Source organism: Bubalus kerabau, chromosome 7, assembly GCF_029407905.1.
Source record: "Bubalus kerabau isolate K-KA32 ecotype Philippines breed swamp buffalo chromosome 7, PCC_UOA_SB_1v2, whole genome shotgun sequence".
Classification (NCBI taxonomy): domain Eukaryota; kingdom Metazoa; phylum Chordata; class Mammalia; order Artiodactyla; family Bovidae; genus Bubalus; species Bubalus kerabau.
The window spans coordinates 24,211,798-24,238,072 of record NC_073630.1 but is presented as its reverse complement, the minus strand read 5'-3'; the positions used below and the strand labels follow the sequence as shown (position 1 = coordinate 24,238,072).

The 26,275-nt window shown below is 38.7% G+C and overlaps 1 protein-coding gene across 2 annotated transcripts in view; it reads left to right on the top strand.

The window, feature by feature from the left end:
• The window catches only part of MANBA (mannosidase beta), a 128,637-nt gene that overhangs the window by 40,833 nt on the left and 61,529 nt on the right, over positions 1 to 26,275 (top strand). For both annotated transcript variants that reach the window (XM_055587820.1, XM_055587821.1), the window contains exons 8-11: positions 13,707 to 13,858; positions 17,193 to 17,310; positions 19,173 to 19,259; positions 23,004 to 23,171. In XM_055587820.1, coding sequence (XP_055443795.1) covers positions 13,707 to 13,858; positions 17,193 to 17,310; positions 19,173 to 19,259; positions 23,004 to 23,171 — 525 coding nt within the window. The remainder of the gene's footprint in view (positions 1 to 13,706; positions 13,859 to 17,192; positions 17,311 to 19,172; positions 19,260 to 23,003; positions 23,172 to 26,275) is intronic.

Sequence of the window (26,275 nt, the reverse complement as noted above, 5' to 3'; positions counted from 1 at the left end):
GGGGCCAAGCTAGATATTTGAGGAAAGTGAAGACTTGGAAAAAGGCTGGAGAGAGCTAAGGCACTGTGATAGGATTGTGAGGCAGCACTGGGGTTGAAAACTGCGTCTCTTTTCTGAGAGTCACAGTATCTTCACTTTGAAAGAATTATTGATTTCTTTTTTTAATTTTAATTTTTTAACACCAAAAACATTTCATACTGAGATATGGCTGGTTAACAATGTTGTGGTCTTTTCAGGTGAACAGCAGAGGGACTCAGCCATACATTTACCTGTTTCCATTCTCCCCCAAATCCCCTTCCCATCCAGGCTGGCACATAACAATGAGCAGAGTTCCATGTGCTGTACAATAGGTCTTTGTTGGTTATCTGTTTTAAATATAGCAGTGTGTACATGACCTTCCCAAAGTCCCTAACTGTCCCTGCCCCTGGCAACCCTAAGTTCATTTTAGAAGTCTGTGAGTCTTTTTCTGTTTTGTAAGTAAGTTCATTTGTATCATTTCTTTCTAGATTCCACATATAAGGGATGTTGTATGGTATTTCTCCTTCTCTATCTGATTTACTTCACTCAGTATGACACTCTCTAGGTCCATACATGTTGCTGCAAATGGCATTATTTCATTCTTTTTTAATGGCTGAGTAATTCCATTGTGTATATGTACTATATCTTTTTTTTTTCTCTTGTAGAGAGAAATATTGTTTTGCAATGTTTTCAGTATATTCACTTCATATGTCTTTCGTCTCAGTTAGCTGGAGCCTCATACACAGTTTGGTAACTTGGAGTCAGCTCCAGTGAGAGTATATTCCCCTCTGCATCACACATCCCATATACCTCCTAACTTAGGGAAGAATGAAGTGGCCCTAATGTTCATACAGCTGAAAACAAAGCCCTAATTGGCATTCTGACAACACAACCATTTATTGATCCATACGAAATTTGTAATTTTTGCCCTTTCCACTTGGTGTATCCTGAAACCCCGACTGTTTTCCAGGGTGCCCTGATGTCAGCTCCCGTCATTCCTCTACTCTCATAACACTCAGCACGGTGAACACTTGTAACTACTAATTTACTGAACTACTGTGTTTTTCTCAGCAGAGTGTGAGCTCCACGAGCAGGATTCCTCTTTCACTACCGGTTTCCTCAGCACCAGGCATATTATGGTTGCCCAATAAATTACGTTGAATTGAAGAAAACGAAAGTTTACCTTAAAAAAAAAATCTGTCATATAATAGTACCCGGGTTAATTGTTACATTTGGGGAAGAGAGATGGGTAGTGACAGGGTAGGGGCATGAAAAGGTTGCTCTCATGTTCTGTTCCTTCACCTGCCTACCTGGGCACGTTCACCCCTTGATCATTTATGCAGCGGAACTTGTGATTGGTGCATTTCCTGAATGTGCTGTTGTTGTTTAGTCACTCGGTTGCGTCTGACCCTTTGTGACCCCATGGACTGTAGCTTGCCAGGCTCCTCTGTCTGTGGAATTTCCCAGGCAAGAATACTGGAGTGGGTTGCCATTTCCTTCTCCATATATGTACAGTGTCTTCTTTATCCATTCCTCTGTTGGTAGACATTTAGATTGCTTCTATGTCTTGGCTATTGTAAACAGTGCTGCAATGAACATTGGGATGCATATGTCTCTTCGGGCCATGTTTTTCTCCAGATAATGCCCAAGAGTGGGATTGCAGAGTCATATGGTAGCTCTATTTTTAGTTTTTTAAGGAACCTCTATATTGTTCACCATAGTGGCTGTATCAATTTGCATTCCCACCAACAACAGTGCAGGAGGCTTCCTTCTCCCCACACCCTCTCCAGCTTGTTTGTGGATTTTTTGATGATAGCCATCTGACCTATGTGAGGTGATATCTCATTTTGCATTTGCATTTAGCATTTAGTTTTGATTTGCATTTAGCAGTGTTGAACATCTTCTCATGTGTCTATTGACTATCTATGTCCTCTTTCGGAGAAGGCAATGGCACCCCACTCCAGTACTCTTGCCTGGAAAACCCCATGGATGGAGGAGCCTGGTAGGCTGCAGTCCATGGGGTCGCTAAGAGTCGGACACGACTGAGCGACTTCACTTTCACTTTTCACTTTTATGCATTGGAGAAGGAAATGGCAACCCACTCCAGTGTTCTTGCCTGGAGAATCCCAGGGACGGGGGGAGCCTGGTGGGCTGCCGTCTATGGGGTCGCACAGAGTCGGACACGACTTAAGCGACTTAGCAGCAGCAGCATGTCCTCTTTGGAGAAAAGTCTATTCAGGTATTCTGCCCATTCTTTTTTGAGTGGGTTGTTTGTTTTGATGCTATTAAGCATCATAAGCTGTTTGTAAATTTTGGAGACTAATCCCTTATTGGTCACAACATTTGCAAATATTTTCTCCCAATCTGGTTTGTCTTTTTATTTTGATTATTGTTTCCTATCATGTGCAAGAGCCTTTGAGTTTAAGTAGGTCTCATTTGTTTATTTTTGCCTTTATTTCCATTATTCTGGGAGATGGATCAAAAAAGATGTTGCGGTGATTTATGTCAGTGTTCTACCTATGTTTTCCTCTTGGAGTTTTATTGTGTCTGGTCTCACATTGTCTTTAATCCATTTTGAGCTTATTTTTGTGTATGGAGTTAAGGAATGATCTAATTTCACTTTTTTACATGTGGCTGTTAAGTTTTCCCAGCACCATTTGTTAAAGAGACTGTCTTTCCAATATCGTTTAGTCTTTTTTCCTTTGTCATAGAATAATTGACCATAAAGTGCATGGGTGTATCTCTGGGTTTTCTATCCTAGAACCACCAATTTCTGATGGTGACATTTTAGGCTGGTTTGGTGGTGTTTTGCAAGCCATTATAGGTATGTGGTAGGTTTAAAATTATTTTCTGAACCCTCTGCCTACCCTGATTTTATACATGCTAATTATATTTATCATATTTGAGCAATACTTTAAAGTTTAGGTGAGGCTTGAATTCAAAACTCAGTATATTTCTCTTCTGTGGTTTTTGAAGTTATCTTCTTATTCTAAAATGTTAGGGGAATGATGATTCTGTATCACGTAGAAGTCAAGGTACTATTTTTTTTAGCTCATTAAAATCGTAACAATAACACTTTAATCAGTTTTGTAATTTTGCTCCTTAGGAGATTCAGAAGAGAGCTGTGAAGGTGATGAGAGGAAGAAAGGATAAAGGAAAGAGATAATGTAACTGGAAGGCGAGCTGGTTCTTTAATTTGTTATTTATGGTATTTTTAGGTCATACCTGAATGGTCCAGTGGTTTTCCCTACTTTCTTCAATTTAAGTCTGAATTTGGCAATAAGGAGCTCATGATCTGAGCCACAGTCTGCTCCCGGTCTTGAGAAATAGATTTAAGGGCCTAGATCTGATAGATAGAGTGCCTGATGAACTATGGACTGAGATTCATGACATTGTACAAGAGACAGGGATCAAGATGATCCCCACAGAAAAGAAATGCAAAAAAGCAAAATGGCTGTCTGGGGAGGCCTTACAAATAGCTGTGAAAAGAAGAGAAGAGAAAAGCAAAGGAGAAAAGGAAAGATATAAGCATCTGAATGAAGAGTTCCAAAGATTAGCAAGAAGAGATAAGAAAGCCTTCCTCAGCGATCAGTGCAAAGAAATAGAGGAAAAACAACAGAATGGGAAAGACTAGAGATCTCTTCAAGAAAATTAGAGATACCAAGGGAACATTTCATGCAAAGATGGGCTCGATAAAGGACAGAAATGGTATGGACCTAACAGAAGCAGAAGAAATTAAGAAGAGGTGGCAAGAATACACAGAAGAACAGTACAAAAAGATCTTCACAACCAAGATAATCATGATGGTACAATCACTCACCTAGAGCCAGACATCCTGGAATGTGAAGTCAAGTGGGCCTTAGAAAGCATCACTATGAACAAAGCTAGTGGAGGTGATGGAATTCCAGTTGAGCTCTTTCAAATCCTGAAAGATGATGCTGTGAAAGTGCTGCACTCAACATGCCAGCAAATTTGGAAAACTCAGCAGTGGCCACAGGACTGGAAAAGGTCAGTTTTCATTCCAATCCCAAAGAAAGACAATGCCAAAGAATGCTCAAACTACCGCACAGTTGCACTCATCTCACACGCTAGTAAATACTCAAAATTCTCCAAGCCAGGCTTCAGCAATATGTGAACTGTGAACTTCCAGATGTTCAAGCTGGATTTAGAAAAGGCAGAGGAACCAGAGATCAAATTGCCAACATCCGCTGGATCATTGAAAAAGCAAGAGAGTTCCAGAAAAACATCTATTTCTGCTTTATTGACTATGCCAAAGCCTTTGACTGTGTGGGTCACAATAAACTGTGGGAAATTCTGAAAGAGATAAGAATACCAGACCACCTGACCTGCCTCTTGAGAAACCTATATGCAGGTCAGGAAGCAACAGTTAGAACTGGACATGGAACAACAGACTGGTTCCAAATAGGAAAAGGAGTACATCAAGGCTGTATATTGTCACCCTGCTTATTTAACTTATATGCAGAGTACATCATGAGAAACGCTGGGCTGGAAGAAGCACAAGCTGGAATCAAGATTGCCGGAAGAAATATCAATCACCTCAGATATGCAGATGACACCACCCTTATGGCAGAAAGTGAAGAGGAACTAAAAAGCCTCTTTGAGAGTGAAAGAGGAGAGTGAAAAAGTTGGCTTAAAGCTCAACATTCAGAAAACGAAGATCATGGCATCTGGTCCCATCACTTCATGGGAAATAGATGGGGAAACAGTGGAAACAGTGTCAGACTTTATTTTGGGGGGCTCCGAAGTCACTGCAGATGGTGACTGCAGCCATGAAATTAAAAGACGCTTACTCCTTGGAAGGAAAGTTATGACCAACCTAGATAGTATATTCAAAAGCAGAGACTTTACTTTGCCAACAAAGGTCCATCTAGTCAAGGCTATAGTTTTTCCAGTGGTCATGTATGGATGTGAGAGTTGGACTGTGAAGAAGGCTGAGCGCCGAAGAATTGATGCTTTTGAACTGTGGTGTTGGAGAAGACTCTTGAGAGTCCCTTGGACTGCAAGGAGATCCAACCAGTCCATTCTGAAGGAGATCAGTCCTGGGTGTTCTTTGGAAGGACTGATGCTAAAGCTGAAAGTCCAGTACTTTGGCCACCTCATGTGAAGAGTTGACTCATTGGAAAAGACTCTGATGCTGGGAGGGATTGGGGGCAGGAGGAGAAGGGGATGACAGAGGATGAGATGACTGGATGGCATCACCAGCTCGATGGACGTGAGTCTGAGTGAACTCCGGGAGTTTGTGATGGACAGAGAGGCCTGGCGTGCTGCGATTCATGGGGTCACAAAGAGTCGGACACGACTGAGGGACTGAACTGAACTGATGGTATTTTTTCATTCAGCTGTAGTAGGACCGACGAGAGGGAAGACGAGAGCTTGAAGTGGAGTGTTTGAGGTTGAGGTTACTCCCAGGAGAGGCTGTACCAGAGTCAAGGTGTTTATGCTAGAATGGGTAACTGAAGAGCAACTCCAAACTCATTTGCAGGGAACTTTAAAGAGTTTTTATGTCCATTTGACTTGTAGAGGTTGAATTAAATGATCTCTTATGCCTTCCTACACTTACATGATTGCACACAAGAGGAAATCAGAATGATGTAAAAATTTGAGCTGTTTTGCAAATTTCAGAAATCAATATTGGCATCTGAAATGTAGATTAAAAGTATAAATTATTGCCAAATTTGGTTAAGAGAGCTGATACCTAATTCACCTTTGTTTCCATCTAGAGTAGTTCTTCCAGGAAATTCAGTTTCTTGCCCGTCCCAAATTGCTTAATGTTTTCAAACTTGCCATTATTTAGCAAGTGAAGAGATGTGACTACTACTTGCCATCATAATCTGTTTCCTGGCAGGAGTCTCTTAGTCTGAGTTCTTTCCAGCCTTTATTTGGTGGGAATGTGTCAGACTGGGATTTGTGTTTACTTATTGCAGAGTATAACACACAAGAGAAAAGAAGCGGAACATAAGTAAAATGCTTAATGAATGATCAGAAGTTGAAGACTCATGTAGCTGTCATCCTGACTGAGTAACAAGAGAATTACTAGCACCTCAGAGGTTCCCGGCTCTTGCCAGCTTCCCTAATTACTACCCGCTTTCCTTTCTGCGGATCCACAACTGGCTTCTAACACTATAATTTATTTTTGCCTGGTTTTCAGTTTTGTTTCCATGGAACTACATCATTTGTATGACTGGCTACCTTGGCTCAACATTATATTTGTGACATTTAGATACGTTGTGGTGTGTAACCCTAGTTTGTTTACTTATACTGTTTTGTAATATTTCATTGTGTTACACTTTCTGCTGTTGAGATTTGGTAGTTTCCATTTTTGGCTTTTCTGAATAATGTTGCTACAAACATTACTGTATGACCCTCGGAGCACGTATTCCCCCACCAGAATTTCTGCTGGCGGTGAGATTGCTGAATGCTATGGTATGCGTGGGTACAGCTTTTACAGAGAGTGCTAAAGTGTTTTCCAAAGTGTTTGTATTTCACCTTTACTCATGCTCACATGCTTGTTAACACTCAGTACTGTGTCAGAGAGGAATTTTTTCCCTCATCTCCGGCTCTTCGGCCCTCCCTTATCGGCTCTCTATTGTTCATGTTTCCTGATGGTTTCATTGTTATCCTGGGCTTGCTTTATGCAAAAATATTTTCATATTTTTAAAGTATCTCATTGAAATCCATGTTGTTGGGCTTATGTCGTTCTTGCTTGTCTTCCATCAACATTAGACATGTGCATTTTAATTTTTATGTTTACTGGTCGCAAGCCAGCAGCGCAGTCTCAGACATTGCCTTGGGGAAGTTACAGATTTTGGTTGTGGCCCATGCAGCAGAGATGTACTGGGTCTTACAAAGAATGCAGGCACTGTGGGGAAGGGAAAGTGCTGACTGTATTTCTTTTGGACAGGAAAGAATATCTTGTCTGAAATTTGTTTTTGTTAAAAGGAGTAACTTTGGAGAAATAGTTTTAGTATGATGGGAGATAATATGAGGCAAAATTAATGAGTACTTTAAGTAAATTACAAAAATTAAAGTAAGTGTTGGGGTATTATAAAGTCTGTCAAGCAAGGTATTTCAAGAGGAACCTTAGAATGTGAGTCATATACTAATTGAAAGAAGCTAATCTGAAATGATTCCAATTATGTGATATTCTGGAAAAGACAAAACTATGGAGACAGTTAAAAGATCAGTGGTATTGCTACAGGTTGGGAGGTGGAGGGAGAGATGAATAGGTAGAGCACAGAGGCTTTTTAGTACAGTGAAACCACTCTGTCTAATACTATAATAGTGATGGATACCTGCATTATGCATTTGTCCAAACTCATAGAATGTACAACATTGTGAGTGAACCCTAATGTAAACTGTAGACTTTGGGTGATTATGAGGTTTCAGTATGGGTTGATCAGTTGTAACAAATGTGCCACTGTGGTGGAGGATGTTGATAATGCGGGTAGATATTCACGTATGGGATCAGGGGATAAGCCTTGTACCTCCCTCTCAATTTTGCTGTGAGTCTTAAACTGTTCTGAAAAACTTAAGTCTTTCCTTAAAAAAAACCTGAAATAGAGAAAAGTGTGAAATGTGATGTGTAATATATAATATTTTGCTTGGTAAGTGCATATTTGGGTTCATATATGAAATGTTGGCTTCCCAGGTGACTCATTGGAAAAAGAATCTGCCTGCAATGCAGGAGACAAAAGAGACACGGGTTTGATCCCTGGGTCAGAAAGATCCCTTGGAGAAGGGAATGGCAACCTGCTCCAGTATTCTTGCCTTAAGAATCCCATGGACAGAGGAGCCGGGTGGACTATCGTCCATAGGGTCCCAAAGGATCGGACATGACTGAAGCGGCTCAGTACATATGAGATGTTTTGCTAATTTTAATATCATTAGAATTGAAATTAATTTTTTTAACTAGATAATTATTTTAAAACTAAGGAATCAAAGTAAAACATGACATCAGTGGTGGCAGTTATTAAAAAACCCCAGAGTAACTTGGAATTCTTCTTGGTAGCACTCCAGATGCTCCATACAGAGATCAAATGTGTGAGTTAATCAGATATGTCCATAGAGAAGGTGACAGAGTTGAAATAAAGAAGTATTCTTCTATTTCTGGAAAGACTGCTGCTGTACTCACAGGTATCTTAAAACACCTGGATCGTTTTTTATAAACCTCTGTCGTGGTTAGCTCCGTAAGAGTACTGCATATGTGGCCAGTATCAACAGTGGAGTTCATACAAAAATCAAGGCGATTAATCCCAAATTTTGCTTTGCTTCCTGAAAATCATTCTTTGAAACTTGCAGAATTTGCTCTTTTGGAAACATCTCTTTTTAAAAAAAATTATTAATTTTTGTCTGTGCTGGGTCTTCATTGCCGCATGGGCATTTCTCAAGTTCTTGCAAACAGGGCTACTCTCTAGTCGCAGCACACGGGCTTCTTACTGTGGTGGCTTCCCTTGCTGGGGAGCACGGGCTCTAGGGCACGCAGGCTTCAGTTGCTTTGAGGCATGTGGGATCTTCCTGAACCAAAACCCATGTCTCCTGCATTGGCAGGTGGATTCTTGACCACTGAGCCATCAGCAAAGCCCAGAAATATCTCTTCATCTGTGAAGTTTCCTGGAAATTTGGAAAAATTTTATTCATTCTTTTTAATCTCAATTCATCATTGAAAAAAGCTGCAGAAAGTCTTTCCTAGACAAAAAGAATGCTCGTTATGAAGCTAGGACACCAGAAGGCTGAATTCTGAAAAGATAATCTCGGCTTTGAAGTCCTGTGTGAGTCAAAGAAAATGTGGACATGTATGAATCAGCTCATTTGTGTCCTCTGCTAGTGCAGCTTTTTCCTTCTGAATTTTTCTGTCCTTAGTGTAGAATTTTAGATGAGGTTAATCAGATACAAATATATATGCTTTAAACAATGTACAGTGAAATTCCAAGCTTTTAAAACTCTTAAAAAATTTGAAGGCTATGTATGTTGCAAAAACAAACTGTGAAGAAATGAACATTTACATAGGAAAAAAACTCCCAAATTTGAAGAGGAGTGTCAGGAGAAGCAACAAGAAATACTGATCTTACATTACCTGAAGAAACCAAAATGGTGAGGTTGACTGTCCCGACCATTTTCACCAAGAACTGGAGGCTTGTTTGAGCTGCATGAAGTACTGAGCAACATGGATAGACACGGAGATTATCATACTAAGTGAAGTCAGTCAGAAAGACAAATACCATACGATATCACTTGTGTGTGGAATCTTAAATGTGATGCAAATGAACTTGCCTATGAAACAGACTCACTGCATCCGTGAGCGGCTTTTCTCATTCCAGTAGTATTCCATATTGTATATATACCACATCCACTGTATCCATTTCTCTGTTGGACATTTAGGTTGTTTCTGTATCTTAGCTATTGTGAATAGTGCTGTTAGGAACACAAGAGTTGCATGTATCATTTTGAATTATAGTTTTATTTGGATGTATCACTAGGAATGGGATTGCTAGATCATATGGCAGCTCTATACTGTTTTCCAAAGTGACTGCACCAACTTACTCTCCCACCAACAGTGTAGGAGAGTTCCCTTTCCCCATACCCTCTCCAGTATTTGTTATTTTTGGACTTTTTAACAATGACCATTCTGACTGGCATGAGGTGTTATCTCATTGTAGTTTTGATTTGCACTTCTCTAATAATTAGCAATGTTGAGCATCTTTTCCTGTGCCTGTTGGCCATCTGTATATGTTCTTTGGAGAAATGCCTGTTTAGGTCTTCTGGCTATCTTTTGATTGGGTTACTTGTTTTTTTTATATTGAGCTGCATGAAGTACTAAGTGAAGTTGCTCAGTCGTGTCCGACTCTTTGCAACCCCATGGACTGTAGCCTACCAGGCTCCTCCGTCCATGGGATTTTCCAGGCAAGAGTACTGGAGTGGGGTTCCATTGCCTTCTTAGGGGATCTTCCCAACCCAGGGATCAAACCCCGGTCTCCCACATTGCAGGCTGAGGTTTTACCGTCTGAGCCACCAGGGAAGCCCTGGAAGCATGAGATGTTTGTAAATTTTGGAGATTAATCCCTTGTCAGTCACATGATTTGCAAACATTTTTTTTTCCCCCAGTCCATAGGTTCTTTTTGCTTTGTTTATGGTTATGGTTTCCTTTGCTGTGCAAAAAGTTGTAAATTTGATTAGATGCCATTTGTTTATTTTAGCTTTTATTTCTATTGCCTTGGGAGACCAGCCTAAGAGAACTTTGGTATGATTTGTGTCAAAGGATGTTTTGCCTGTGTTCTCTGCTAGGAGTTTTATGGTGTTAGGTCTTCTGTTTAGGTCTTCAAGCCATTTTGAGTTTATTTTTGTGTATTGTGTGAGGGTGTGTTCTAACTTCACTGGTTTACGTGCACTGATTTACAGCTTTCCCAGCACCACTTGCTGAAGAGACTTTTTCCCATTGTATATTCTTGCCTTCTTTGTCAAAAAGTAATTGACCATGGGCATGTGAGTTTATTTCTGGGCTCACGTTGTGATGGGTCTTTTATGCATGTATTATATTGTAATATAATGCATGGGTTATTTGAAAAATGTTGATGTCTGGAGATTTTTAAATGTTTCCAGATGTTAAACCATTTCAGTATATAAAAATCATATTCACATTTGTTAATATCACAGTCAAAAACTTCTGAAATGTTTTTAAGTATTGGGAAGTTCTCAAGCTCTTGGTAGGGGGTACAAGTTTTCCTAAATCCTAATTTTTAACTGTTATTTGCCTTGAAATGACAAGGCTCAGTTAGTCATTTTCAAGAAAATGTCTAGCAAGTCACCAATCTGAATAAATGTAGTTTGTCTGGTGGTTCTTTCAAGTTAAAATAAAGCTTTATGAACCAGATGGCTAATTCAGCTTACAACTCAAACTGCAGCCCAGATGCTTTTCCTCAAGACATCCATCTTGCATGATGCTTTATTCCTAGTTCCCATTTCATCTTTTCATCACACAGTCTACTATAATGATGTGTATTCAAGACTGGGATTTAATAGAATTAATGATTTTTTGTTGCTTTATCAAGGACGTCCTTAAGTGAAACTGGCTCCTCCCACCAATAAATGCATGAAGGTGAGGAATATAATGACTCCAGCACAAATTGGAGACACCGCCTTGTTTCTGCCAAGGCAGCAGCAATGCTACCCTCTGTAAAACTCTTAGCTAGCACATGTGCTTCTCTAGCAAATGCAGTGTGATAACCAACCCTGTGAGATGTACTAGTGGGTTTTTTCATTTCTAGTTTGAAAAATACTATAATATGACATAAACAATGTACTACAGTGTAGTAAAGAATGTATTAGCCTTTAGAAGAGCTTATCGCATCTAAGTTTAAAATATTCAATTTCTTTTTCTTTATACTTAGAATGATTGGTCTCAAAATGATACTACAATGTAACTGGCACCATAAATATTATTATTATTTAAATGTTCCATTGCATAATGTGTGCGTGCTAAGTTGCTTCAGTTGTGTCCAGCTCTTTGCAGCTCCATGGACTGTAGCCCACTAGGCTCTTCTGTCCATGGGATTCTCCAGGCAAGAGTACTGGAGTGGGTTGCCATTTCCTTCTCCAATTGCATAATGCACTGTAAGATAAATTATTAACATCTATAAAGTTGAAGGGAATATGGTTTTCATCACAATCTTGTTTCTTATTTATTATTTTCCCCAGTTTCTTTAGAGTAGATTCCTCCCTTCCTTGAGTCAGAAGACTCTCTGATAAGTCAGTTTTATTTTTTCCAGCACTTTTAAATGTAGACTGTGTGGTGGTAGGTGAGAATGTTAATCTTCTAGTCCCATTTTAAGACAATAAGATAAAAATTAGGAAAAACATTAAAAATAAGTTTTCTTTAGAATGAGATGAAGTATCATTAAATGAGTCTCAAAAATCAAAATTTCTTTTTATTTGAAAAGTAAAAAGTTATTACTTGAACAAGTTCACAAAAGGTACCTCATCCTTTTGTGTTTCTGTATAAGTTGCAGGGAAAACTTTGGCTTTAAAAATAAGAATTTATTGAACAGTAATGCGGCTATAGAGATTATAGCAGAAATAACCACCAACAGCTGGTAAGAGCAGAGTAGTACTGAGAGCACATTGAGCTAATCTCTGAAAATGCACCTCTTTATACCCTCAACCTCTGCTATAGAACACACTGGAATATACAAACAATGCATTCCATTAGCTGTCAGAATGATGTCCTCACACATCTTGTAGCTTCTGGAAAATTCCACTGTCCCCTCAAAAGAGTAAGAGTGAAAAAGGCACATAATGTTTTAGCTTTACTGTGAAGATAGTTTTGAACTCAGAGATCCCCTTGAAAGGTTCCCAGGGATCGCATATAGTCCCCTGCTGCTGCTGCTACTAAGTCACTTCAGTCGTGTCCGACTCTGTGTGACCCCATAGACGGCAGCCCACCCTGTCCCTGGGATTCTCCAGGCAAGAACACTGGAGTTGGTTGCCAGTTCCTTAGTCACACTTAAATAACTGTTGTTCTAGATGTTTGAAACTACCATCAAGATGTTTTAAAGTTACCTCTGAAAATAACCGTTTTTTAAAAGAACATCTTTGCATCCTAAAGCAGATGTGATAATTCTACGTCAAGATCATCCTCATCAAGGCCTTGTTCTGTGTCTCTTACAATTAACTCTGGTATCTTTTGTTATGTCATATTAATTAGGGTAAGCGTCAGAAAGTGGAAGAACAGTGGGCACTTTTACTACATGAAATAAGTTGATCTATTAATTAGTTAGAGAAGAAATGCATAATCTTGTTTTCAAGATGAGGCTTTATTGGTATGGAACTATCTCCCTCAATTCCTTGATCCAGTTTATGGCTGGAAATAATGAAGATTTGGATAAGAATACAATCTTTTCTAGTTTGCTGCTCATGCTTAACGGTGGAGAAACCTGGCTGGACTGTCTCTGAGACAAAGATCTTAGCTTCTCATGCAGCAGTGATAACACTGGACTTTGTGCTTCCGTCCCTTCTTCCAGTGGAAACATCACTCACATTTCCAGTCTCTCTACTTGTGCTCTCTCAGACATTGAGTTTGATGGATAATTAGTTAGGATTAAATTGCCCACTAAACAAATGGTTTTTATAATATTGAGCTCCTAAGATGGAAAATTGTTAAATAATGAAATACCTTGTGCTGTCTTTCTTTGATTCTAAGGTACACATTTTGGCAGATTTTAGCAGCACTGAAATGAGAACATGTTTTTTAAAGGTGTATCTGCTTAACTGGTGAATTTTCTCCCCCACTTTTGTGAAGTAGTATCAATTTTTCTTTTAATTCTGAAATGTTATCTCAAATATATATTTTTTGACATTGCAAAATGCTACTTCATGGGAAAGACTACAATATATTTTCATTCTTTAATAGTTTCTGTGTTTTTCTTTTCAAGAGAAATAACAGAATCTGGCAATAATTTATATATATATTTTCTTAAAAACGCTCTTTCACATTAGGTGCTTCAAGTGGATAGAAAATTAACACTAAATTATCTTCATATAAACTGCTCAGAAGTTTGCTTTTTAAAAAATAAAAACTCTTATTTTTTTAAGGCTATAGTAAATAATATAGTTTGGTTTTGGCATATGCTTATGTTTTAAATTTTATATTCATTATTTAATTCTGTTAACAATAGGTTTATTTTAGGACAGTGGAACTTGTAGAAGAGCCCATACAAAATTCTCCTGGTCTGAGTTTCTACTTCAAAATTAATGGACTTCCCATATTTCTGAAAGGCTCGAATTGGATCCCTGCAGATTCATTCCAGGATAGAGTAACCTCTGCCATGTAAGTTATCATCTTTCATTTCTTGTTCCTCTTATTATTATCAATCCCACAGAGCTTAAGAGCTACTCATTTTAAGTTTTTTTTGTTGTTGTTCTGGTGGAAGGAACCAAGAGGTAACATATAATTCTAGGATGATGAAAACTCTAGAATGGAAAAAATTTTTAAGTCATTTCATTCTCATGAGCTATAGGCCATCTGACAGCTAAACTATTTGAGGCTGCTGAAACTATCTAATTTTTATAAATTGTGTCTAGAGGAACAAGAAAATGGCTAACGTGCATCTTGGATAGTTAGCCCCTGTAAAAAAAGATGATTAAATTTGACTTAAAAATTCTTTTTTGAAGAATACTGTGGGTTTTGTTTGTTTGTTTGTTTGGTATGTTTTACCAAAAAAAATGGTAAATGATAAATTTGGTAATGTAATGCTTTATCAAAACTATTTACTTCTTCATGCTAAAAATTTACACATTCTTCATGTTTATTATACTTTAATAAAAAGAACTAAAGAAATCTTCAAAGCGTCTTTCTGAAGCTCTGAAAATAGAAGTTAACAAGAAAATATTTCCTGATTATATTTATAAACTGCTGTCTTTGTAACAGTAAACATAAGCTTTGTGAGGTGAAAATAAACACATTTCAGTTCACTTCAGTTTAGCTGCTCAGTCGTGTCTGACTCTGCGATCCCTGGACTGTAGCACGCCAGGCCTCCCTGTCCATCACCAACTCCCGGAGTCCACCCAAACTCATGTCCATTGAGTTGGTGAAGCCATCCAACCATCTCATCCTCCGTCATCCCCGTCTCCACCTGCCCTCAATCTTTTCCAGCATCAGGGTCTTTTCTAATGAGTCAGCTCTTCACATGAGGTGGCCAAAGTATTGGAGTTTCAGCTTCAACATCAGTCCTTCCAATGAACACACAGGACTGATCTCCTTTAGGATGGACTGGTTGGATCTCCTTGCAGTCCAAGGGACTCTCAAGAGTCTTCTCCAACACCACAGTTCAAAAGCATCAATTCTTTGGTGCTCAGCTTTCTTCACAGTCCAACTCTCACATCCATACATGACTACTAGAAAAACCATAGCCCTGACTAGCTGGACCTTTGTTGGCAAAGTAATGTCTCTGCTTTTTAATATGCTGTCTAGGTTGGTCATAACTTTCCTTCCAAGGAGTAAGTGTCTTTTAATTTCATGGCTGCAATCACCATCTGCAATGATTTTAGAGCCCCCCAAAATAAAGTATTCCACTGTTTGCCCATCTATTTGCCATGAAGTGATGGACTTACTTATATTATACAAATATGCATTGAGGTATATTATGTTTAGAATGTAGATGTGGTTGGTATATGTAAACTCTAATTTTGCCAAAAGTTATATCTATAATAATATCCTTTTACTTTAAAATGTGTAATATTTTTGAATTTCATATGAAAATAAAATCATTCTCCAGACAGAGCACAGAAAATCTGCTGTCTCCTCTTCACCCTAGTGGCTCAGATGCATTTACCTGCAATGCAAGAGGCCCAGGTTTGATCCCTGGGTTGGGAAGACCCCCTGGAGTTCATGCATGCTAAGTCGCTTCAGTCATGTCCGACTCTTTGTGACCCCATGGACTGTAGTGCACCAGGCTCCTCTGTCCATGGAATTCTCCAGACAAGAATACTGGAATGGATTGCAATGCCCTTCTCCAGAGGATCTTTCTAACACAGGGATTGAACCCAGGGATTGTCTCTTTCGTCTCCTGCATTGGTAGAGGGTTCTTTACCACTAGCACCACCTGGGAAGCCCTCCTGCAGTAGGAAATGGCAACCCACTTCAATATTCTTGCCTGGGAATCCCATGGAGAGAGGAGCCTGGTGGACTACAGTCCATGGGGTTGCAAAGAGTCAAACACGACTGAGCGACTAACACTTTCACTCCGCTTCCGGTAGGTTTTGGTGGCGACTGTACTGAGCAACTGGGTCAGTTAGTAACCTGCCCATAGGCGTCTTTACTAGGAGCACAGTGCTCTGGGTCCATGGTCTTCCTGTTATTGGACTTTTTCCTTCCCATCTGGGTGCTGTTCTGGAAATGGAAGGTACATGCTGTCAAGGTGGATGCAAATTTCTAAACTTTCCTGAAGGTGATGTAAATAGGAATTAGAGCAAGAAGGAAATTTACTAGATAAGGGGGTACTGGACTGGAGGAATTGTTTAAAAAAAAAAAAAAGGATGAGGGTGAGCTAGAAACTAATATTCAAACTGATTTTTGCTTTACAGTTTGAAATGGTTGTATAAAATGAACACATAGTTTCTAAGGTTTACAACAGGAATAACTTTAAGACAAAAAAACTCTCTGGGTGACCCTCACGGTGGAGAAACTTTTCATCTTTAACGTCGATGTTTTATCAATGGTGCTGTATAGAAGGAGAAGTTTTGAAACTACTGTAAAAATAAGACCGATAACTGGAAGCAGGAGGCTTAAGTCCAAACCCTAACTCCAGGGAACTCCTGATTCCAGGGAACATTAATTGACAGGAGCTCATCAAATGCCTCCATACCTACACTGAAACCAAGCACCACACAAGGGCCAACAAGTTCCAGGGCAAGACATACCAAGCAAATTCTCCAACAACACAGGAACACAGCCCTGAGCTCCAAGATACAGGCTGCCCAAAGTCACCCCAAAACCATAGACATCTCATAACTCATTACTGGACACTTCATTGCACTCCAGAGAGAAGAAATACAGCTCCACCCACTAGAACACCGACACAAGCTTCCCTAACCAGGAAACCTTGACAAGCCACCTGTACAAACCCACACACAGCGAGGAAACGTCACAAAAATAGTGTAGTAGCGTGACTGAAAATTTAGAAAGCAGAGAAAAGATATCACTCATAGTTTTTCTACATTTATTTTTATGTGGTTACAGTTAGAAAGTGAAATGAAAGTGCTATTCGATCAGTCGTGTCCAACTCTTTGCGACCCCGTAGCCTGTAGGCTCCTCTGTCCTTGGAACTCTCCAGACAAGAATACTGGAGTGGGTTGCCATTCCCTTCTCCAAGGGATCTTCCCAACCCAGAGATTAAACCTGGATGTCCTGTATTGTAAATGGATTCTCTACTGTCTGAGCTATGAGGGAAGTCAATTACAATTACAGTTAATGTGTATATATAATTTTGTCTCATTTTCTCCACTGTGCATTGTATCCAAACCATCATAATTAAAATGTGTTCTTCTAACAGTTATTTGAAATGTGTTTATCAAGCACAGCATATTTCTTAAAATTTTGTTCTTTTTTTTAATGTTCCCAAGATTTTAAATTAGCATTTGTTTTAAAAAACTTTCTTCTGTAGGTTACGGCTCCTTTTGCAGTCTGTTGTGGATGCTAACATGAATGCTCTCCGGGTCTGGGGAGGAGGAGTTTATGAGCAGGATGAATTCTACGAACTCTGTGATGAACTAGGAATAATGGTGCGTAGTTGACAGCTCAGCATTTTGTTGCTATGTCACCGAATCCTCAGTTTGACCTCCAGTGTTCTGAGTGGGTGATGTTGCCCATTGCTTTGTCTTTTTGTTGTTGTGGTGTAGTTTATTTACAGTGTTGTACTAGTTTCAGGTATACAACAAAGCGATCCAGTTATACATATGTATGTATATTCTTTTCCATTGTGGTTTATTACAGGATATTGGATAAAGTTCCCTGTGCTATGCAGTAGGTCCTTGTTGTTTATCTATTTGATATGTAATAGTTTGTATTTGCCAATCCTAAAGTCCTAATTTATCCTTCCCCACCTCTTTCCCCTTTGATAACCATAAGTTTGTTTTCTATGTCTATGTTTTTCTTTCATAAATTCATTTGTGTCATATTTTAGATTCCACATATAAGTGGCATCATAGCCCATTCCTTCTTTTCTCAGAGCCAAGAATGATGTTCCACTTTTTTTTTTTTTTTTTTTTTGGGCAGAGAAATAAATGGCATCTAGCAAACCCAGAGCCATAATTGATAGCAAATATCATAATTATTTTATTATTTTAAAATACTAGACATTCTGCATATTGGTTATATCTAAGCATATATCTACATTTTCTTTGTAACTCTCTTTGTGATAGGTTAAGCATAAAAAGGAAAGTAAAATATTAAAAACATTTTAATTTTAAGGAGATCTAACAAGACCTAGAGAGAAGAAAAATGATTACATTTTAAAAGATGTGCTTAATACTGTCATTAAGTACCTCTGAACATAGTTTGCATTGGTGAGGGTTAAGCAAAGGAAATATATTCTTTTAATTCTAGTCTTACAGTTCTAAAATATAAAGCACTTAATAGAAGAGTAGTAATTTTAATAATATTGATAGTGCCGATGGTCATGATGTGTCAATATTCTGGAATATTACAGACATTGTTCTCAGTGCTCTGCATTTATTATTTTATTTCATCTTCATGCCCAGCATATGAGATAGTTACTATTGTTCTCTATCCTCCTTTTACTGGCATGTGGAGAGGTTAACTAACTTTCCCAAACTCACAGAGTGGGTATATGGTGGAACTGAAGTTCTGACTCAGGCCAACAGATATGGCGCTGTGCTCTAAACCATGCTCCTTGTGGCCTCCCTGAAGGGTGCATCTGAGTCGTGTCTGGCACTTTGCAACCTGTGGACTGTAGTCCACCAAGCTCCTCTGTCCATGGGTTCTTCAGGCAAGAATACTGGAGTATGTTGCAATTTCCTACTCCAGGGGATCCTCCCAACCCAGGGATCAAACCCATTTCTCTTAGCCTGTCCTGCATGAGCAGATGAATTCTTTACCACTAGCGCCACCTGGGAGGCCCAATTGCACTTATGTGGTTTCCTCTCTAAAATGTCCATGAAGTGATCCTTTTGGCCATGAAAAGTTAATTCTTTGATTTTTTAAAAAAATTACGTTTCTTAACAGTCTGGGCCATTTCTCAAAACCAAGTTCCTGGTGAAAATTAGAATGAGTTAGAAATGCGGAGAGGTTGGGAGAAATGTTTACTGAATTTCATATTCTCCACAACACAAGCACTATTTCCTTATTTGAATTCCTCTTTTTTTTTTTTTTTTTTTTTGTTTTGTTTTCTGCCCACCTAACATTTTCTCTTCTCAGGTTTCCCTACAGTTCTGGTGAGTTTGTAAAGTGCCTTTCCTAGTTTGTAAAGTGCCTCATGCCTTGTGCTGCTAAAATGGTCACACACATCAAGCTGAGTTGATTTTCGTTTACATGAAAGATAATGCCCAAGGTTTAGGACAAAGAATTTCCTTCTGTGCAATGAAATCTATGGAAGTACTGTATTGCCTCTTATTTGATTTGCTAGATATGGCAGGATTTTATGTTTGCCTGTGCACTTTACCCAACCGATAAGGATTTCATGGATTCTGTGAGAGAAGAAGTCACTCACCAGGTATGTCATTACGTAACATTCCAAGAAGAAGTAAAGGCTTAAGTTTTAGTTTTGTGTTTTGTTAAACCTGTCCTTGTTTTTCTTGTTTTAAATTCCATTGAAGTATAGCTGATTTACAATGCTGTGTTTAATTTCTTCTCTTTGTTTCTTTTTGTTCTCTTTATTAAATCCCATGGGAAAAAAAAAATCAGCCAGGTGATTGACTCCTTGAGTGAGTCCATCCAGTCTCATGATTCTAATTCCACTTATTGGTGGATGACTGTCAGATTTATTCCTGGCCCTGACTTCTCTGCTGAATTCCTGGTTCTTATTATCCAGCTCCCTGCTTGGTAGCCCTACCTGGAGGTGTAATAGGAATCTCAAATGTAACATGTCTAAACCAAACTTATATTACCTTCCCCAGACTTGCTTTTCTTGCTGTGTTCCCCACCTCAATAAATGGCAATACCAGTCTTTGAATTTCTCAGGCCAAAAATTTTGATTCTTAACTCCTTGATTTCTGTTGACTTCCACATATAAATACCTTATATTTATAGATCTATAAATGCAAAGAAGTGATTATATCCTAGCTCTGTTCACTGAAAAATCTTAAAAAGAGTGAACAGCCTAGTCAAATTGAGCATCCTTGTATTGAAATAGTCTTTCCCACTAAGAGAAGAGTTCTTAGAGAAATGGCTGGTTCCAGGTCTGGAGCAGGAGATGATGCTGGAATATTTTGGCATACAAATAACAAGGAGGCTACCAAAGATGTTAAAAGAATGTTGATGAGACTGACCGACCAAAAGTGGGACAATTTGAAGTTCAGTAAGGATAAGAATGTCAGTGGATCGAAATCCACCGAGTATATTAAAATCTATAAGTTAAAATTGGTGTCTGTGAATGTATATTTGTGGGGAAAACCAAAAGAAATGAAAAAAATATTATGACACTCAAGATAGTGGTTACTTTTGGAAGGAAGGACTGTGATTAGGAAGGGGTACATGAGGGCTCCTGGGGTGTTGGTGAAGTTTTCTTAGTCTGGATGGTGTTGCAAGTGTGATTGCCTTATAATAATAATTCACTGGGTCACAGTTTGTTTTCTGTGTCCGTTTTTTCTTAAGTTTAGAAAGTGAGCATTGAATCATCCCTTACTCAGAGCCCTCTAGATACAGTTAAAGATCCTCCATGCACTATCTTTTCTCTGCCTGTCTCCCCAGCCTCATTAGATACCATATTCCCCGTACTTTCCCTGACCTGGAATGTCTTGCCTATTACCCTCCCCTGTGGATGATCTCAGTCGTTCTTTTTCTGACTCGTCTTACCTTGGGCATGACTCTCTGGGAAGAAACTTTCTATGTCTGCAAGTCTAGATTAGGTCATTTTCCCTTTGTGACATACATCACACTTAAAATTACTTGTTCAATGTTTTGTCACTCCATCAAGGTTGTAATCTCCCCGAGGCTTAGGGCAAGTTCCCCCATGACCCAGCTGTATTAGTCATCCGATGTATAAGTGGATGGATGAATGAATAACTTTTAAAATATTAATTGTAGTTATGTAGGTTGTAAACATTTCAGTCTTATTTTAAATTTTCCTTCACACAATTAAAATATATCTATGTGTTTTCAGTTCTTTTATGTATTATTAAAGAGAACTTTTTGTGCAGGGTTTATTTAAATTTTAAAGTAAAGCTCATCATAAAATTCTAGGTCAGTTTGAAGGGTGTGTGCAGCATAGAGTCACTGAAGTTTTTTGTCTCTTCGGTATTTGTATTTTCATCAGTACCAGAAGCATGCCTGTCACAATTGGTCATAGCCCTCTTTTACCTGTATATGAAAAGTGAAAGTGAAAAGTGCTCAGTTGTGTCTGACTCTTTGTGACCCCATGGACTGAATAGTCCATGGCCAGAATTCTCCAGGCCAGAATACTGGAGTGGGTAGCCTTTCCCTTCTCCAGGGGATCTTCTCAACCCAGGGATCAAACATAGGTCTCCTGCATTTCATGTGGATTCTTTACCAGCTGAGCCACCAAGGAAGCCGAAGAATACTGGAGTGGGTAGCCCATCCCTTCTCCAGCAATCTTTCTGATCCAGGAATCGAACCGGGGTCTCCTGCATTGCAGACAGATTCTTTACTAACTGAGCTATCAGGGAAGCTACCTTAGAAACAGTATTTCCAGGGGCAAATAAGGAAATACTGTTTATAAGACTAGTTTAGAAAAAACACAAACTTTAATTTTTTAAATGACATACATCTCTTTAAGGTATTTTTGCTGCTGCTGCTAAGTCACTTCAGTTGTGTCTGACTCTGTGTGACCCCATAGACGGCAGCCCACCAGGCTCCGCCGTCCCTGGGATTCTCCAGGCAAGAACACTGGAGTGGGTTGCCATGTCCTTCTCCAATGCGTGAAAGTGAAAAGTGAAAGTGAAGTCGCTCAGTGGTGTCCGACTAGTAGCGACCCCATGGACTGAAGCTTACCAAGCTCCTCCGTCCTTGAGATTTTCTAGGCAAGAGTACTGGAGTGGCTTGCCATTGCCTTCTCCGAAGGTATTCTTAATACATCTCTATTTCACATGTGAATTACTTAGCATATTGAATGGAGACCACAGTGAGAACATCAGCTGAAACCCATCATGTAATCATCCATTCCAGTGCAAGAGAAGCTATGAATACCAATGAGGTTATATTGCTAAAACATGTTCCAAAAAAATTTCTCTTGACCATTGACTCACTCTGTTGTTCTCAAAGAGATTTAATTGCCGTCTTCTGCTGAGTTATCTTCCAGTGTGTCAGAAGAACTGAATCCTTTCCCCTCTATGAAGGGCTGGCCTACAGTGAGCCCAGATCATGCAGGGTTTTCAGATTCCTCAATTTCTTTTTCTGTATTTAGATATATTCAATGACTTAACCTTAGTTGATTTCTTAAGACATTGCTGTTCATTCGCTAAGTCATGTCCAACGCTTTGCAACCCCATGGACTGCAGCATGCTAGACTTCCCTGAGTTTGCTCAAACTCATGTACGTTGAGTCAATGATACCATCCAACCATCTCATCCTCTGTCATCCCCTTCTCCTCCTGCCCCCAATCCCTCCCAGCATCAGGGTCTTTTCCAATGAGTCAGCTCTTCCCATCAAGTGGCCAAAGTCTTAAGATATGACATAGTTATTTCAGAGGACAGACTCTTGATGTCTTAATCTTTTTTCCTTTAGAATGCTTCATGTCTTTGTAAATTCCAGAATCTCTTGTGGTACTCACTTGCTTTGTAAAGCCCTCTCTACCTGTCCTGGTGGTTTTCTGATCTTGCTGGAGACTGTGTGGGACTTCAGTCCCTCTCTCACAGTAGTGTTTGTTTTGTCTTATTTGTTTCTTCCTCAAAAACTCCACCTTGCTTTTGAGAAACTAACCTCTGTAATGTAATGTCTTCTGCCCTTTGTATTTCTTAGAACCTTTTTGTGGTAAGCCAGATAGTGATAAGTTGATTTGTTTTTCCCTTTTAGTAAAAGGGATTATATTTTCATCAGTTTTTATAAAACAGAAGAGGAACCGTATTTTATCAATGTTTATAAAATGTAGATAAAAAGAATGTCATAGGTTTCTTAAAATGTCTTCCCACATGTAACATTACTGCTCATTTTCTGATGAGTCTTCTGACATGTAAAAATACACATGCAGAAAGGCAATGGTTATAATTTTATGAATAATTGCAACTCTGAGCCTTTTTATGTTGAACATTTGAAAATTGTTTTATGTTTTCTTCAATTTTAGGTCCGGAGACTGAAATCTCATCCCTCCATCATCACATGGAGTGGGAATAATGAAAATGAAGCAGCACTAATGATGGGTTGGTATGATACAAAGCCCGGCTACTTTCAAACCTACATCAAAGACTATGTGACACTGTACGTGAAAAACATCCGAACGATCGTCTTAGAAGTAAGTTCATGGACTTCCCTGGTGGTCCAGTCATTAAGATTCCATGCTTCCAGTGCAGGGGCTGCATGTTGGATCCCTGGCCGGGGAACTGAGATTCTGTATGCCTCCCAGTGTGACCAAAAATTTGGCAAAACTAATACAATATTGTAAAGTTTAAAAATGGAAAAAAAAAAAAAAGCAGTGGAGTCCCCAAACTCAGCGTGCCTCAGTGTAACACAGCTTAGTATATGCGTAGCATTCAATGAATCCGTCTGTGTCATCCCAGTAGGAACTGGGATGTGGGGGAGAAAGAACCAGTACAATGCTGTGCTCATGCTTGCCATTCCAGAAGTAATAAAATGATCTTAGCTAGATCTTCTAGATAACTTGCTGCAGCTTCTACATCAAGCACTTGTTGCCTCACTTTGCACTCTTATGTTATGGAAATGGCTCCTTCCCTTAAGTCTCATGAACCAACCTCCGCTGGCTTCAGGCTCTTCTGCAGCTTCCTCACCTCTCTCACTCTCAGTCTTCATAGAATTAGGGCCCAGCTCTGGAATAGGCTTTGGCTTAAGAGTGTATGTGGCTGTTTTGATCTATCGAGAACTTCTCCATATCAGCAATAAGACTGTTTTGTTTTTTATCATTCATGTTTTCACTGAAGTAGCACTTTTAATTTTCTTCAAGAAGTTTTCCTTTGCATTCACAATTTGGCTGGTGAATAGAAGTGAATAGACCTCAGGTGAAAGAGGCCTGTCTTTTGGCCTATCTTGGATTTTGACATGCCTTCCTTACAAGTTGAATCATTTCTAGTTTTTGATTTCAAGGAGAGGCATATTCTCTTGCTTTCACTTGAACACTTACTTGGCCTAATTTTAATACTGTTGTGTCTCAGGGAAAAGGAAGGCCTGAAGAGAATGGCTGGTCTCTTCAGTCCCTCATGGGGAGTGGCTGGCCAGTCAGAACACCCACGACACTTAAGGATTAAGTTCGCCATCTTATGTGAGTGGGGTTCGTGGTGTCCCAAAACAATTACAGTAATAACCTCAAAGATCACTGATTACAGATCACTATAACAAGCATAGTAATAGTTTAAAAGTTGGAGTGATTGTATAAATTACCAAAATGTGACAAATACAAAATGAGCAGATGCTGTAGGAAAATGGCACTGATAGACTTGCTGGAGGCACAGTTGCCCCAAACCTTCAATTGCAGTAAAAATGCTGGGCCTGTCCTGCCCCTTTTTAAAATTTATACACTTAAATATCCCATTAGATTTGCTTTGCCATCAAATGACTACCACAACAATTAATAGATTAGCAATGGAAAATATAGAGAATCCCAATATTTGGTGGGAATGACAGTTATCACACTGGCATGGGTATTTCAAGACATTAAAAATCTGAAACATGATTTTGGTTTACTAAGATATAATTTCTGTAACCCTAAGGTCCTTGACTACTTACATAGAGTCTAAGAGGAAATCTTCCTGTGAGCTTTAAAGGGAAAAAAGTAAGACATAGAATGATCACATGTAACGTCACACAACTAACAAAACATCCATGATAATAATCAGGAAAATCTGAATGAAAGATGTGATAATAGAACTTTTTGATGGATAGGATTTTTGAAAATAGAAGAAATGATGCATTTGGAAATCACTTTATGATAAAGTGATTTGGCAGATACATATACAATATATCTTCTATCACCCTGTGTAATTTTAAATTGGATCATTGTTTAATTCACCTTAAATGTGATGTACTGATGCTTATACACTAGTATTAAAGGCATTATAATTCTTTGAATGAGAAATTTTTGGACATGTAAGAATGCAATTACCCAGCATTTAATCTTCCCTTTTTTGTTGTCTAAGATGATGACAAAGTGAAATCATAAAAAATAAAACCAAATGTTTGGAAACATTTAACAAATATTTTCAGATTTATATTCCAATATCTACTGTGTATTTTCAGGTTTTAGGCCCTCACTGAGTTTCATGACACTTTCAAATTGTAATGTTCAGTCACATATAGAGATACATATCCAACCAAGTTCGCTTTGATACAGAGGCCTATAACCTGATGAATGTAGGATGATGGAATTTTGTCTAGAGATTGAGGGCATGGGTTTTCTGACTTAATTTGTAGGTAGATAGAGGAAATGTCTATTTATTGGCTACATTATTAAAATAGGCTAATGCATTCTGTGATAACACAACAACCCCAAATTTCCATGGCTCAGAACAATGAAACTCATTTCTTCCGTATGCTCCATGTCACTGGCAGGAAGGTTTTGCTTTCTATCGCATAACATGAACTCCACTGTAATTTTTAGTATATTTTCAGTATTTGCAACTATCATCGCTATCTAAAATATACTGTATCTGTTAACACTGATTCCCGATTTGTGCTCCACCTTCTCCCAAGGCAAACGTTAATCTGCTTTCTTTCTCTATGGAGGTGCCTATTCTGGACATTTCGTATAAGTAAAGTCACACAATAGGTAGTCTTTTGTGACTGGCTTCTTTCACTTAGCAAAATATTTTAGTTTCATCCATGTTGTAGCATGTATCAGTACTTCATTCCTTTTTATTGTCAAATAGTATTTTATTATACGGGTATCCCACATTTGTTTATCCATTAGTTGATGGGCATTTGTATTATTTCCACTTTTTGGATATCTTAAAAAGTTTTGTTGAAGTATAGTTGGTTTACAGTGTTGTGTTGATTTCTTCCATGTAGCAAGATAACTCAGTTATATCTATAATATATATGATTTTTCATATTCTCTTCCATATGGGTTGTCATAGGGTCTTGAATACAGTTCCCTGTGTTATGCAGTAGGACATTATTGTTTATCCATCCTGTATATAATTGTTTGCCTCTGCTAATCTCAAACTCCTGTTCCTTTCCTCTCCTACCTCCCCTCCCGCTTGGCAACCACAAGTCTACTCTCTATATCTGTGAGTCTGTTTTCTGTTTCATAGATATATCAATTTGTATTTTAGATTCCACATATTAGTGATATAATGATATTTGTCTCTCTCTCTGACTTACTCCATTTAGTATGATAACCTCTAGGTTCCTAGGAAAAATGGTGTGCCTGTCATGCTTTTTTTTTTT